Source organism: Dunckerocampus dactyliophorus, chromosome 1 (genome assembly GCF_027744805.1).
Source record: "Dunckerocampus dactyliophorus isolate RoL2022-P2 chromosome 1, RoL_Ddac_1.1, whole genome shotgun sequence".
In the NCBI taxonomy this organism is placed as follows: Eukaryota; Metazoa; Chordata; class Actinopteri; order Syngnathiformes; family Syngnathidae; genus Dunckerocampus; species Dunckerocampus dactyliophorus.
The window spans coordinates 49,945,752-49,962,011 of NC_072819.1; the positions used below are offsets into that span (position 1 = coordinate 49,945,752).

Below are 16,260 nucleotides of genomic sequence, written 5' to 3' on the forward strand. Positions count from 1 at the left end.
TAAACAATTAGTCGTAGTTCTGAAGTAAAGGAGATGTCACGTGGTTAGAATATAGCCATAAATTAACCGCTCCGCTGTAAAATACACAGGGTTAAAATTTTAAGAAGCTTATACACCGGAATTTATGGTAGTTTAAGGGAAGAGCTGCTGCCTGTGTCTGCATCAGTTTATATCGGTATCGGAAATGAAGCTCCGGTATATCGGATATTGATAAGAAAGCCAATATGGAGCATCTCTGATATTTTTGTCCGTGTGTGCTCTCACCACTGCATTGTGCTCCACCCGAGCTCTGACCTGATCCACCTTGCCCGAGATGACTCTTGGGAAGATGGACGAGTCGGCTCCTTTGCAGAACAGGTAGAGCTCACCTTCACCACAAAGAAGAAGCTCAAAATAAGGAAGAAAGCTCACAAGTAAACCCAAACGGTATATCCATATTACCAGTGCTGGCCCTGACAATGACGCTCATCCTCCGCCTGACTGAGTCAAACGTCAGAACTTCTAGAAGCTCAAACCTGTTGGAAAAACAAATATGTGGTACCGCTGCACTGCATCCAGCGAACCAGGTTAATCGTTTCAGAGTCACTCACCTCTCGATTTCATCCTCTCTGTTCAATATCTCCATGTGACTGTCCTTGAGTCTTAAATATGTGAAGCCAAGCCTGCATCGCAACGAGCACAGTACATACACCTTCACTTTCTTTAGGAGCAAAGGTTGCATTCATGTGTGTGTGCGTGTGTGTCAGGCACCTCTTCATGCCCTCAACCAGCGCCACCTCATCTGGGGATGACGAGATGTAAAAGGAAGTGGACTTTCCTCGGTGGATGCCCTGCTTGATGCCGTCTACCGTCTCCTCCTCTTTCACCTGCACGGTGTGGCATAAGCACAGCGCCCGGAAGAACAGCTCCTCGTGCTCCTGTCATTGCGAGCCAACAGGGTTCAAACACACATAAACGTAAAGAAACACTCAATGGATGATGAGGCCTCGCTCACCCTGGCCTCAGGACCTGGTGACGTGTCTATCATGTCCATACTAGCTGCACCAGGCATCACCTGGACAACATGAGATAAGAGGATATAAGGGATGTTGACGTATATGCAAAAAGTAACATTACAGTTACCTGTCCATTACAGATTGCTTGGGCTACATAAACGTGTCCGTCTACACAACACTCGATGAACTCCATGTTGTTCTCTGTCAGCGTCCCTGTCTTATCAGTAAACACGTACTCCACCTGGAGAGATGAATTAAAGGCGACATCTACAGCACGCAGCTGCTGAAAGAACGACATGCAAAAAGGGAAAGACGTTGAGGAACCTGGCCCAGTTCTTCATTCAAGTCTGACGTGTTAACTACTGCTCTCTCTCCGAGCTCCTCGTCAAACATCTCGTCGTCCCACATGATGAAATAGGAGCCAAGGAACTTCTGCATCTCCACGGTGACGTACATGGAAACAGGAATGATGTAGTTGAAGAGAACCATGAAGGCCAGGAAGTCAGTGAAGGCCCTGATCACCTGAGGAGGCAAGAGAAGATATTGAGACAAAGCATAGCACTTTTTCTTAACCTCAGCATAGCACAGAGGTTATGTTGTTACATATGTGAGCACTTTCTCTGGACATTTAGCATGTTAGCACGCCAACATAATTACTGTATACTAACATTTTCAGAGGTAGGCACTTATACAAACACTTAGCGCTATTATGCTAGGTGTTATCATGCTAACATTAGCATTATTAGCATTCTTTAAGTCATTCACACCCTGCCATGGTATGTTTTTTATGGTCAAGGAATCTAAATATGTACATAAAATAAATGTAGGACTAATATTTATGGTGTCAGTCAAAATATGGGGGGAATTATGGTGCAATTAACAGACTCACTATGTGTCTCTGCCGCTCTGCCTCCGTTCTCTCATTATACCAGGGCTCATCTCTGCTGGGGTCAGCCTGCCATGCATATTTGAGGACAGTGTTGATGAGGGCTTTGCTGATGAGAATGCACAGATAGACCACCAGGTAGGCGTTCATTGACCTGCCAATGATAAGAGCTGTCAAGAAAGAAGCACACAAATCCTCTTTGCCGTGTGGATGGATGTTAAAACAGGTGCAAATGTAATCCACCTCCAGGCAGTGATGAATAGCCTAAACATTCTGCTAATGAGCAGGTGGTTAAGAAATGGTTATGATATGGGAACATTTCTTTTTACTTTTCTACTGCAGAACGCTTCTGAGACTTGCACTGGTAGTTGAGAGCCATCTTTGTTTCCATCCCAGTGTAGATGGCAGCCGCTAAAGAGCAGGAGAGACAAATATTTCTCATCTTTAGGGAGTATCACCAAACAAAGTCGATGCCATGTGTTCCTAAAACGTTCCATTTGAATTTACCGTAAATGTACTCGGTGTTCTTCAGTGTGGCTCCTCTGAGAAGAAGGTTCTCTGATCCTAATGGCCTACAAGAAGCATTAGTGTCAGAAAAAAAAAAAACAGTTCAGGAAGTCTTTCACATACACAACGACGCTCCTGTACTAATCTGTTCTAACCCTTGCAGCCCAACAATTACCAAAATGTCTCCAGTACAGTGGAACCCGTTTATGTTGATGCCCTTCCGACTGGCTGACATAAGTAGTTGTCAACATAATCAAAATCTAAGCCAAAACCAGCCATTGCTGCCAGAGCAAAGGACACCAAGGAGGCTCCTTTCCACCACGGACATTCAGCATCATCCAACGCGCAGCATCATCTCCCAACAGAAGAGCAGTTTCAGTGGCAGATTACCATCACTGCCCTGTCTTGCCTTGATTGTTTATTATGATTTTGGAATTTCTCTTGGAGATGAATAAAGTATCTATCTATAGCAGGTTCCACTGTGCGTGAAGGCTACACGTTTGAAAAGGACCTTGCCACTGGTTCGTTGTCCATGTAGATGTTGATGCGGCCCACAAATCTATGTGAAAACACATAACAGGTTGATAAAATGTATTCTTTGGTCCGCTATGAGCAGGAGCACGTTTCACTGACTTGTACAGGTCTGGCTGTGGCTGTTCACATTCTATGGTAGCGTGGATGGCGTCCACCTCCTCTTCGGAATTGTATGCTTTGGTGTCCTGCACTGCATAGTACGTCTGTGGGCGGAGAAACGACAGAACATTCTTGACCCAACAAACTCTCTGAAGTGACCGTCCGGTATCAGAAATGTGCACACCTTGTGGCTGCTCTCCCCATCCAGGCTGGCTGTGGTGACGTAGCAGGTGCCATCATCTCGAGATGAAGACAGCAGGATGAGATCACAGGGGAATGACTCATCTTCCTTGACAAAGACAACGTCTCCCACCTGAGGCAAACAAATAAGTGTATAAGTGATCAGGGTGATTTGTCAGGACACACACGTTCACACTAAACACACCCGCAGCTTGCGACTCTGCTTGCGGATCACTTTTCCGTGTTGCACCACGTGAACAGGACACTGGTTGACGGCGTTGTCGGCTTTATGTCTCAGCCAGTCCTCATAACCCTGAGAGACAGAGCGCGTCTTACGGTGGATGGCAACAAGAGATACAACATGACGGTGCCGCAGACCTTATGTGCTCACCTGTTTGATCGCCGTGACAGTGATGACAAAGAAGAGCGGAAGTCCACTGGTGACTGGGCTGGTGGGCGTGTCGATGATCAACTACAGAGAAACAATCAAAGACCCTTGGGAAGAGGACGCAGCAATGACAATGCAAGCACTCGCCCCATTCCTGACAAGTAGTAGCGTTTACTCAGCTCCATGCATCTCACATCATCTCACTTTTCCCGGGATAAGACGAAGAAAAACATTTTCACAGTGTTGAGTTTACGGTTCCAGACTGTACTGCGGTAAGCTGAATGAAAAAGTACAGTTTCGTGAAAATTAGGGATCTTTTTTTTAATTTTATTTTTTTTACTTCAAATCCAATCCCAATACCTCAATTTGGATATGTACCGATACAATTCAGATACTAGAGCTACTGTTGCTTTCATATGCAGCCATGCCAAAAGAATATCAGTAAATGTAGCTTGAAGAATATCAGCTTTGCAATTAAATCCCAATACCTCAATTTGGATATCTACCGATACTGACGTATCGATTTTATGGCTGTCAAAAAAAGTGCGTTAACGGCGGTAACTAATTTATTTCATTAATTACGTTCAAATGTTTAGCGCATTTGACGCATACGCCTTACGGCAAGACACATCTCACCATTACGACGACAGACGGCATCACAGCGTACTTCCCCCCCTCCAAGAGTCTGATGCTCTTTCAGAACTTGAATATAACCTGAACACATCAACAGCGGTGCAATTCCAACACCATACACTGTAAGTGTTAATGCGTCAGAACAACACTTCCTCATTGTCTCTACACGGCCGCAAGATGCATTCAGGGACACTGCGACCACAAGAACGTCTTTATTATGCGTCTAAATAAACAGAAAGAAAGAAAAACAATACGCGGATATTCTCATTACTCACTTTGCAACTCTTAAGTGCGTGAGTACAATTTGCTACATTTAAGTATGCTCGGAAATCCCAGTTAAATACACTCAAAATGTGAATTCGACTTAAACGAGGTGGTGTGTTTGAACGCAACGTCCCATGGCTCATAACAGCACGGTTAAAGAGTGATTCAGATGTTCTGCTACTATTACAGAAACTAGTGTTAGCTAAATAGATTGCTTAAGACGTGTGGTATCTTTTAGCTTGATGATCAGTTGATTTGGAGCTGTTAACACATGCAAATATATATAATCCATTTATCTTTCTTTCAATAAAAGACAGTAAAAATGGGCATATTGCAATGTTGATTAATCATGATTAATTCATTTGAAACCCATGATTAATCTGTTAAAAATTGCAACCATTTGACAGCACTAATCGATTTATATTCCTATGATCCAACTACATCGATCTGTGTTCAGCAAGTTTCCATTCCGGACGACATATATCGATGTAATCCTTTAAAAGGTCATCAATCGATGGAATCCATACTGGGAAATAAAGCATTGGATTCAAGCACGGGAAGCTTGCGTGTGTGTGTGGTTTTTTTTTTGCACTTTTAATGATAAAGACGTTAAACGTTACTCGTGTAACAGTTTGCGGCACAAAAACAGCTTGAGGACACTCGCAAGACCAAGTTTTTTTCTGGTTGAGTAATAGCATTTGATCAGCCTTTTCTAACCTTCCACACTACAAAATAAGTAATGAAAGCATGTATGAGTCATGCTGATATCAGATATGAGTGATATCAGTATCGGACAGTACTCAAGGCTGCAATATTGATATCGTAATGGAAGTGAAAAAGCAGTATTGGGATACCCCTGGTCTCCACACATGCAGCGCTGCACAGAGGCGCTCGGCCTGACGCGTTCACGGCACCACAGACAGTCGGACAACACAGAACTCTTAACATGGCACATAACGTCCGTGTCACCACATTATCATTCATGTTGATATTTTTATATGAGGCGGTAATAAACTCCTCCTGATATTGCAGCAAGTTTTGTGTAGTGTAAAAGAGTTTGTGATGGGCTACTGTTTCGTGTGCCGTGAACACATCAGGCAGAGTGCTTGTGTGTGTGTGTGTGTGCGCGTGTACGACATTAAAGAAAAATAGGACGTACTGTAACTGTTGTTTTTTACCTGAACCAGAAATATGATGAGGAAGTAGAAGTTGGCGACTCTCCTGAACTGTTCAAACATATTCTTGGGGATGAAGTTCCAAAACGTGTACTAGGAACAGAAACAACAAACATGTTTATTCAAATTGTCAGGCACTTTTTATTCTTGTGTGCTGCTTCCATTTCTCAAGCCCTTCTGCCATTACATCTGAATTTCTAAGTCTAATAGAAACTCTTTTGTATTTTATGCACAGGTGGGAACAAGTCATTGTTTTGCAAGCCTCAAGTCTTTCATTTGAAGTCATGTCTCAAGTAAAGGGGTGCAAGTCCAAGTCAAGACAAGACAGACAAGTTAAGTCCCAAGTCATAGGCTTGAATTTGAAACTGTTGGGGTCACCAACCCGTCGATCGCGAGCTACCCGTCGATATTTGACGGTCGATTGCGAGAATATAAATATCATGCAAATTAAACTGCGTTGACTCGCGCTGATCTCCCTTTTGTTATTCCCTGATTGGAGGCGTAACCCTCGTGATGTAATGACACGGCTCCCCAGGACAATGGAGAATGAATCTGGTGTAGAGCCCGTTCAAGGCCAACGCTGGTTCAGCTCCAGCTCGGAACTAAACCTGCACCAACACCTACGTTGGCTGCAGTGGAAAAGGAGTAATCTTGTGTTCTGCCTGTGCTTACGTTCTCGGGGTACTCTGGTTTCCTGCCACAGTCCGAAAACATCAGTTTTTGCGTACTGTAAATGGCTATTCGTCTATACCAGGGGTGTCAAACTGGTGCCATGGAGGGCCGAGACACTGCAGGTTTTCTTTCCAGCCAGTCACAAAAGCATGTGATTTTAATGATCAACACCTTCAGTTCGACGGAAGGAGCTCATCAATTAAATCACCTGCTGAAGAAACTGGCTCCAGGGCACGAGTTTGACACATGTGGTCTATACAGTACGTGACCTGGGATTGACCCCCCTGCCTCTCGCCCAAAGTCAGCTGCGATATGCCGCAGTTCACCAGTCCCCCTGAACAGGACAAGTGGTGAAAAATGAATGAGTGAAGTTTTGTAATGCCGCGTCTTCCCGTTATCACACCCACCAGCAATCGCAATGTCTGTAAGGGAGGTTCAAGAGCTGTGGTGGTGCTGACTGTTTTTTCCTCTTATGTCACATTCACTTATCGCTCTTCTGCACACTTGAGCGCCACTGAGCTGCAGCCCCAAACTGTGTGTGTGTCTTCAGACCCCATGTGTGCCTTCTCACTGACCTTGGAGGACACTATTCGATTGTCTGGGAATCTTTGCTGTATGAAGGCTTCAGCTCCTGGAGGAGGCTCCTTGTGCCCGATGTAGACCGTCCTGCTGTCCACCCAGTTCTCCTCACCCACGCACTGCAAGGGGTGACAACAGGACACCAAATCATTCATACTTTATGATGAAAGTTGTTGTTTTTGTTTTTTTTTGAGTAGGGAACCAAGTGATGACCACATATTTCTAACAAACAGCCAGGATGAATGAGTAATTTCTCCTCAATGAACAGCAGCTTTTGTTTTCTCACATACGCAGAGTTGTGTGCGATTCAGCCTGGAATGCAGAATATGCAGCCGCTCACGCACAAACATAAATACATAGGAACACAGCAGACAATGGGGTTGTGTCCGAGTATTGATAGCTCCCTTTCTCAGGATTAAATGAATGAATGAATTAAATAATTAATAAAGTCCTTTGAAGACTGTTGCGTGTAAAATATCTAAGTTAAAGTGAAATTTACCCCATTTCCTGCTTCTCTTCGCTTTTTTTTTTTTTAATCATTCTCTGGTCTTCCCAATATCACTCGTCTAATCTCGCTAATACGGCGATACAATGACAACGCTGTGTGTGTGTGTAACTTAATACTAAAGCTGCAGTGCGACTCTGAAACATGCAAGTCACATGTTCCAAGCAGACCGGGACGTGTTGGGACGGCACCTTCTTATGACCAGCTGGAGTTTGGAAACATTTTGCATTGTTAATTAGGGGTGGCTGGATCGATCCAATTACCGATAGTATCAAAACCAACGGTCGTATCAGTATCGAGTTGATACTAGAGTGGTGAGATCAGTATTTTTCGATTTCAATGTTTAGTTTCAAAAATGTGTTTTTTGTGTTGTTCATGTTGTTATATTGTTGATAATATCTTTATTGTAATTTCCCATATACACTGGCGTGATTTCTTTTTTTTTTACATGTTTGTCACACTTAAATGTTTTAGATCATCAAACAAATGTAAATATTAGTCAATGACAACAATTGAACACAAAATGCCGTTTTGAAATGAAACTTTTTATTATTAAGGGAGTAAAAAAAATCCAAAGCACATGGCCCTGTGTGAAAAAGGGATTGTTCCCCCCCCCTGTTAAAACTTAAACTGAGATTAATTGAGATCTATCAGTCTGGAAAAGATTAGAAAGCCATTTCTAAAGCTTCAGGACTCCAGCCAACCACAGTGAGAACCATTATGCACAAATGGCCAAAACATGGAAGAGTTTTTCAATCTGGCATTACTTTTACATCAGATTTAATGGGACACACACCTTCCAAAAAGTTCAACTTTCTGTCTTGTCAGACCACAGAGTATTTTCTCAAAGTCTTGGGGATCATCAAGATGTTTTCTGGCCTTAATGTTGTTTTTGTTCAGCAGTGGTTTTGGTCTTGGAACTCTGCCATGCAGGCCGTTTTTGCCCAGTGTCTTTCTTATGGTGGAGTCATGAACACTGACCTTAACTGAGGCAAGTGAGACCTGCAGTTCTTTGGATGTTATTGTGGGGTCTTTTGTGACCTCTTGGATGAGCCGTTCGTGGGGTATTTTTGGTTGGCCGGCCACTCCTGGGAAGGACACTGCATAACCTTCTGCACGCTACACTCCTCCACGTTCTTCCACTTCCTGCTTCCTCCATTGTGATTTTTTTCCCATTAAATTCACATGCCGAGTTCACCCCCTTGTGGCTGTTTTTATGGCTCAGAACTGCTCTAAAAGTGACATCAATTAGTGTTCAGCTGCATCCTCACCTCTTTTTGCTTCTTGCGCCAAAAAACGTAAAAGACATAAATAGGTCTTTGGGATTGGCCAGGTTAATAAAAACCAATAAATATGTCTTTGGTATGAGTTACTGTTAAAATCTTGTCTCGACTCACTCTCGTGGACCCAATCTTGTGCATCGTCTCGTCTCGTCTCGTGAGTTTATTCAATGATCTTGAAACATTTCAAGTAAGAAGTATCTGTATCAGTATTCGTGTAGGTAATACTGGCCCTGTATTTACTTGGTGTTGAATCAATACCAAAATTTGCAATATTGCCCACCCCTACCGCAAATATGCAAATATAATGATGCTAGTGGATCTGGTTGATGTTGCACACTACTGTAATGATTGGCGACTAATCTGAGCCAGTCTGTCCCGGTGCAAATGAGATGCACGGCCCGGTCTCTGTGCTTTTACTTCCTACATCTCGTGCACACACACAGCAAACTGTATTGCTCTACCTCGACAAAGATGGGGCTATATTTATCCTATAACCTCCATTGTGTTGGTGAGAGATATGCTTGGAAGTGGAGAGGAAGTCATTAATGAAGCAGTTATCAATATGTCATCCACATTTCCTCTCATGCGTTACCATAAAAACTCTAAAATACTGTAGGGACACAGCAAAACTTTGAAGCATCTGCTACCTTCATGAACTAGCAAAGTGAGGGGTTGAAAAGCAGAAAGAGCAGCTGGCCGACTTCACGGTAGCCCATCGTATTGCCCAGCCCGACATCCATCCATGTCTGATGCCGGTGAGTGAAACAGAACCAGGTGGACACAAGCACCCAACTTCAAAATCAACTGAAGGTTCATCAATGAAAGCGTGGTGCACACAGAATATTGTGTTCTATGACTATAACCATGGAACCTACCAAAAGGAAGATTATTTTGTTTGTTTCTACCTTTTTCCGTACTTTAGCAATCAGCAGTACAACATAGGAAAGTTTCAGGAAAATATCAGTTCCCAACAAAAAGCGAAAAGATACATTTCAAGCATAAATTTCATCCATCCATTTTCTCGGGGTCGTGGGTATGCTGGAGCTGACTTCGGGCGAGAGGCGGGGTACACCTGGGACTGGTCGCCAGTCAATCACAGGGCACATAAAGACAAACAACCATTCACACTCAAAACTTGAAAAACCTTGAACAGCACCAGTGAAACTAAACAAACCTGTTTTAACTGCACGAGGTTGTTTCACAAATATAAATGAGACGTTTAGACAACTGCTGTCCACACTACCTGAATTATATCACTTCCTTTAGTCTTTTATTTTTCACATTTTATAAACAAAACAAAACACTGCAGCTTACATTGCAGAACTGTTTTGAGCCTCTTTGCTCCTGCTAGCTTTAGCTTACACTGCCAGCTTCACTTGCTGCATATTCTGCGCTGCGATGGCTTCTTAAATGGCAGCCCCACTACAACTTATTTTGGCCTTACATAAATTCCAAACTGCCATCCTTTGCTCTTTTTCTTTACCGTGTAGTACAGCCAAACTGGCAACATGGCCGTTGTTTGTTTACCCGTGCAGCAGATCTACCTTTTGCGGAGGTAGATAAGATCGGTTTCATATGTAAGGATCAGCCGATCGCCGATACCCCAAAATAAAATAAATAGTCTACAGCATACTGTATATATTTTTTGTTTATGTAGAAATCAACTGATGCAAAGTGTTTTATTGCCTGTGTGTGACAGTGATGTTCAAACTATCGCATCGTGTGCTGAGTGATCCAGTCCCCACTCCTCGACTGTCATCTCCCAGCGGCTCCCTCCTTTCCATCTCTCGCCATGAAGACCTCTAAGCTAATACTTATCTCTGCTATCGATTGTGTTCTGCTTCCATCCGCTTTAAAGCTTTTGCACAAAAGCCTGTCTGCGTTTAAATCCAATCAGACGGCATTCTTACAAAATAAAACGTGGTTTATACCGGGGCGAGCAGGGATCTTCTGCATTTGGTCGTAACTGGAGACATTAGGCTATTCTGAACTCTGGTAATCTTTTCGAGTTGCGTTTCATGTTTCAGGACGTGGCAGCTTTCAGGAGTGTATTTATAGTTTGAGGGGAAACGTTTGTGGTCAGAATGGAGTGGAGATGGAAGATGGGAGCAGATGCATGCACACACACACACACACAAAGAGAAAACAAAATGACCCTCTCCTATTGTTCTTTACAATCGTGTTTCCTCACTCGCTTAGAAGCAGCATTGCAAGCAGGACGTTGACCCACCCACTCATTGAGAGGAGACACTTCCTAAAACTATTGGAAATGCCCCCCACAAAGCGCATATAGCCTCAATCACTTCATTCGTCCAAGTTCCCGCTGAATCCTAATTGTTCATTTTACCAACACCTTTTTTAGAAACGTGCTTCCAGTTTTGGGGGAACCCTTTGGCAAAAGCCCTTTTCTGTTTACGCACGACCAAGCAAGGTTGATGAAATGCTTGAGTAAGTTTGGTGTATAGCTTGAAAGGAACTTGAACAAGCAGAACGACTGCCATCCAACATTAGTGACCTCGAAAGTCTCCTGTATGAAGAGACGAAAAGTCCGTTCACTGTAGTAGTCTGGTGCTCTGGACCACGTTCATACTGACAGCAAATAATGCTCTCAGCTAAGCACATGCATCAAGTCACGCCTTCATTGTACAGCGACTTCACGCACCCAAAACATGACGTCTTCCGGGTCACATACAGTACACTCATACGACTTTCCTGTTGCCCTATGATTTGGATGATTTTCACTCAACTTATCAATCATATCTGGTGTTTTGGTCAGGTGGTGCAGTCGGCGTTCACACTTGCATCGCTCAGGACTACAGTCTGCTGGCATGCAGATTGAGGCCCAACACTCACGCGGTCTCGGTCCGCCTGCTTGGTGCAGGACTGCATTCACACTTGACCAAACCAACTCTATAATGGACTCTAGTCTGTTTTAATGACAATTGGGAATGCACCCAAAAATTCACACAGACACACTGCAGCATAGCGTAGAAAGTCTCCACAAATGTGGAATCTGTTATAGCTTCAAAAAGGTGACAAGACCAACTCAATTTTCTTCCATTTTCACTTCCACTTCCAATACTGTCCATACAATGTGGTTGCTAAGGAACTCATTCACATATTTCACTTTCTGCAAGTGTAATAACCATTGTCCCTCCATGCTGGTCCTTATTAGGGGTGCAATGATTCCTCGAATAATTTGAGTACTTCGATTACAAAAAAAAATCAAAGATTTTTTTTCTGCCTCAAGGAATCGCTTACATCACCCACGCGGAGGACAAAGAAGGAAGAGGATGTTTGGCAGGGCGGGAAGATTGAAGAGGCAAGAGAAAGAGGAAGGAAAGAGAAGGAAAACAAAATGTAGAAAAAAAAAACAGCAGAAAATGTGGCTAAAGGTTGAACATAACGTTGAAAATAAAAACGTTTCAGCTCACTAATCAGTAGCTGCTCATTTCTAGCAGACAACGCTGTGTAATGGAACAAGGAAGTGCGTGTCTCACTCACTTATGTGAGAGTAATGTGTTCCACTACAGAAGGTGTCTTCATTTGACTTAGAACACTGCAAAAACTCATTATCTTATAAAGAATATGTGTCTCATTTCTAGTTAGCCTGTCTAAGTTTAGGATTTAGAAATGCACAGCCATCAACATAATGTAATGTGTGATTTAGTTTTAGTAAAGGCTCTATTAGTACAGTTAGTCCTGGGTGGATAAATTCATCTACAAAAGCACCATCATGTAGTCCATCAGACCCAAGAAAATACAGTTTGTTCCTATGAACAATGTCAATTTAAGAAATGAAACGGTTGATTTTCTAAAAAAAAATGAGCCAACTGGTCGTTCATTATTTAGTGAAATGTTTTTTCCTCGTGTATTTATAAATGCTCTTTAACCAAGCAAAAGTATGTTTTTTCCAATTACTCCAATTAAAGATTTTCAGTAGAATACTCGATGACTAAAATATTCGATAGCTGCAGCCCTAGTCCTTATAGAATGAGGGTGAGTAATACACAAGCCACGGCTGCTTGACACCTGGTGTGTAAAGATAACACACAGGAAAGCTGAATCACAGCCGCACTGTGCACAGATGACGACTGTTTCTCCGCCAAGCCATTGTCGCGACTGATGGCCGCCGCTTCTTATCTCTTTATCTTTAGCTCGCCAAGAGGCAGGGCCAGACTACAAGTCAACAAACATGAATGACGGCAGCCTGGCCTCTGTGATACTGCCACACACAGACACACACACACGCACCCTTTCACACCTGAATGAATCATGAGATGCGTGTGCGTTATCTTTCTTCTGCCTTCGGCCTACAGGTGGTCCATACGTACAGTGTACAAGTGTTTCAGATCAGAGCAGTGTGGCAATAGCCTTACATTTAACCTGGTTGGATAAAAGCAACAATGGAGAAGGCCTTCCAGAAACCACAACTTGCTGAAAACTCAGTCATTTCAACAGATGACAACAGAATACTGTTAAGTTTATAAAGCAAAGTGTCTGCGTGTATCAAACTATAGGGGTATTTACTTATGTCACCTTGCTAGTCCTCACTTCTTTGGAAAGACACACACACTTTATCAATTATCACCACTGGTGTTTAACTCTTTCACTGCCAAAGACGTTTGACGTCTGAGATACAGATCAAAGTCTTACTCATCTTGTGTGTGAATTTCTGACTTGTAGGTAATGTATTTCTGTCCCAGTAGGGGGCAACAGTTCTCTTTTCCTCCAACAGGCAGCGACAGACAGTTGAGAGGAAAATGGTGAGAAATCGAGCGGAGGCAAAAAAATACAGGCAGCTAACACTGTAACAGAGCTTGTCTGGTGGTGGATCTGCCTTTAGTAGTGATATCGCGAACAATAGGTGTGATGTGGGTGATGTAGGTGACGTTACACAAATGCAGTTGACAATGGCAGCCGAAGCAACAAGCTAGTGGTTAGCGTTGCTGAGTCGTGTGGCGCGACACCGGAAGCAGTTCAGAGTCGGGTGACTCAGAACCCGACCCTGATTCTTCTGATGAGTGGCTGCCATCTGGATCGGTCAGCAGCAGGGATTCATCCTCACATCCAGCAGACCCCTGTCACTCTGCTTGAATCTGCTTCTCTGCAGAAAAAGCTTATTTTCTCTGTTTTTTGGTCAAAATCTGTTTTTGCTGAAACTACCCTATGCTCTACCGGCAATATCTAAAAAAACATTTTTATTTCTGATGAAAGAAGAGAGTCTAGTTCTTTAGTGTCTAGTGTCAATGTTTGTGTGGCCCTAAAACTCAAAATGAATGAATGCCCAATGAATCAATGATCACATCGATTAGCGATTAATCGACAACTATTGTGGTATTCAATTAATTTTTGAAAATATTTTAATATCCTCAGATTGCAGCCTCTAAAATATGATTTTTTTTTTATTTCCTTAGTCATCCATGAGAGCAGACCTACCGTAAATTCCGGCGTATAAGCTATTCTTTTCTTAAACTTTGAACCCTGCGGCTTATACAGCTTTACTCCTTTACTTCAGAACTACTACTAATTGTTTAAATACTGTGCCTCTCGCCAGTCAGTGAGGAAACGGTAGTTCTTTGCTTGGCAGGAGTGCACTCACAACAAGCTCATCTACCCACTGGAAATCGCAGGAGGTCATTATATATAACAGTAAAACAACATAACATTCTGACTCACAGTGTCATCTAACAAAGAACACTAAAGTCATCACACAGCAACTTAACATTCAAAAGGTTTCCTGAGAAATATACAAACATACCAATATGAGTTTAAAATGGGAAAAAAAAACAATTTTTAAGGTTTCCCCTAAGGCACTGCATCTGAGCAACGCATTCTTTGGGTCACTGCAATGACGTCAGCCTCCCCTGGGCTCTGGCCTCCTCTGGCTCCATCCAGTGGACAGAGGCAGCATTGCAGCGCCATCCATCCATTTTCTATGCTGCCTGTCCACCAATGAAATGCTTTGCTCAAACAAAATGCAGTATGGAAAAACTTTTGAATGTTTTTTTTTCGTTTTAAATTTGGTACATGTTTGTATATTTATTAGGTATACCTTTTGAGTGTTAAGTTGCTGTGTGATGAGTTTAGTGTTTGTAAGATGACACCATGAGTCAGACTTATGTTGAGTAATGACCTCCTCCAATTTCCAATGGGCTGATAAGCTCGTTGAGAGTTTTTTCATAGCTCGTGATTGGTTCCTGTCAAATAAAGAGCAGCCTGGTCCTCACAGACTTGTGCTTGCATCGTGTGGCTTACAGACTGGTGTGGTTTATATATGTACAAATATGGCTTTTCCTCTAAATTTAGTGGGTGCAGCTTCTACTCTGGAAATTACAGTATTATGTTTGTGTTTTAGACAAAGCAAGATAAATATTCACACACATCAGCTTTGATTGGACCAAACCACTAACTGTTTGTGTTTGGTTACTCATGAGACCGTCATGAGTTCATGAGACAAGATGGTATTCCAGAACAAGACGAGATGAGATTCTGGCATTACTTTTAAGAAAAGTACAATGAAAAAATATGACAATATAAAATTTCTACTACGTTACACTCTTCTGCCCTCTGTGTGTATGCTCGCAGCCCCCACTCACTGAGGCAAAGAGACTGTATGACAAAAGGGCTCACTCTGTTCATGCAGTTGTTCTATGGAACAAACGCGCCAAGGTGCTAAAACCATTGCACAGAGTGAAATCTTTTCCTGCCTGTTTTGAGATTGAAAACGAGGAAAACATTCATAAACATGGCAATATATTGAGGCCGGCAAAATTATACATTTAATTTTCATTTATTGTCTGATTAATTAATTTATTTATTATCGTCACAGTTTTTTTTCTGAACGAGAAATCTTGTCACGTTTTAATCTTGCAAGATTTTGTGAAGAAAATACTTGTTAGTTGCAGCCCTACTGTGTCCCTTTTATTTTTTGGAGCAGTGGAGCAAAGCTCCCTGTAGTCAAAGCCAGCAACTCCAGAGAGATGAGCTAAAATAAAAGTTCACCTGCTTTCATTAACTAACTGGGTCAGCAGGCCACATAACTTGCACCAGAAGCGTGTGCAGTAAGTGTGTTGCGTGTAACACTGTTATCTTCAAATTCATGTAAAGACAGTGGTGTGAAAAAGTGTTTGCCGCCTTCCTGATTCCTTCCTGATTTCTTATTTTTTGCATGTTTGTCCCACTTAAATGTTTCAGATCATCAAACAAATGTAAATATTAGTCAATGACAACACAACTGAACACAAAATGCAGTTTTTAAATGAAACTTTTAATTATTAAAAGGAAAAAAAATCCAAACCTACATATATCCAAACCTATAATATACATATACATACACATATATACATATACTGTATATACGCACATATATACATACACATACACATATATAAACACACATATATACACATCCACACGCACACCAGGAAGGGGCAAACACCTTTTCACACCACTGTATGTTGGACAAAGTACAAACTCTAGACAGCGTTGTGTTCCATTGACTGTGACTCGGACTGTCCAGGCAGTTTTTGTTTTTTTTTTACCCCCCCCCCCCCACAC

At 42.4% G+C, this 16,260-nt stretch overlaps 1 protein-coding gene across 17 annotated transcripts in view; it reads right to left on the minus strand.

Moving 5' to 3' along the window:
- The window catches only part of atp11a (ATPase phospholipid transporting 11A), a 58,941-nt gene that overhangs the window by 23,639 nt on the left and 19,042 nt on the right, over positions 1-16,260 (minus strand). For all 17 annotated transcript variants that reach the window (XR_008572503.1, XR_008572505.1, XM_054787851.1 and 14 more), the window contains 17 exons: positions 6,909-7,031; positions 5,665-5,754; positions 3,593-3,673; positions 3,407-3,514; positions 3,206-3,334; positions 3,022-3,125; positions 2,900-2,947; positions 2,389-2,453; positions 2,211-2,292; positions 1,885-2,035; positions 1,320-1,517; positions 1,123-1,236; positions 995-1,054; positions 751-917; positions 591-662; positions 442-515; positions 265-368 (listed from right to left, as the gene is read on the minus strand). Coding sequence is in view for 15 of the 17 variants with exons in the window: in XM_054787851.1 (XP_054643826.1) it covers positions 265-368; positions 442-515; positions 591-662; positions 751-917; positions 995-1,054; positions 1,123-1,236; positions 1,320-1,517; positions 1,885-2,035; positions 2,211-2,292; positions 2,389-2,453; positions 2,900-2,947; positions 3,022-3,125; positions 3,206-3,334; positions 3,407-3,514; positions 3,593-3,673; positions 5,665-5,754; positions 6,909-7,031 (1,770 nt within the window). In the remaining 2 variants the exon portion in view is untranslated. The remainder of the gene's footprint in view (positions 1-264; positions 369-441; positions 516-590; positions 663-750; positions 918-994; positions 1,055-1,122; positions 1,237-1,319; positions 1,518-1,884; positions 2,036-2,210; positions 2,293-2,388; positions 2,454-2,899; positions 2,948-3,021; positions 3,126-3,205; positions 3,335-3,406; positions 3,515-3,592; positions 3,674-5,664; positions 5,755-6,908; positions 7,032-16,260) is intronic.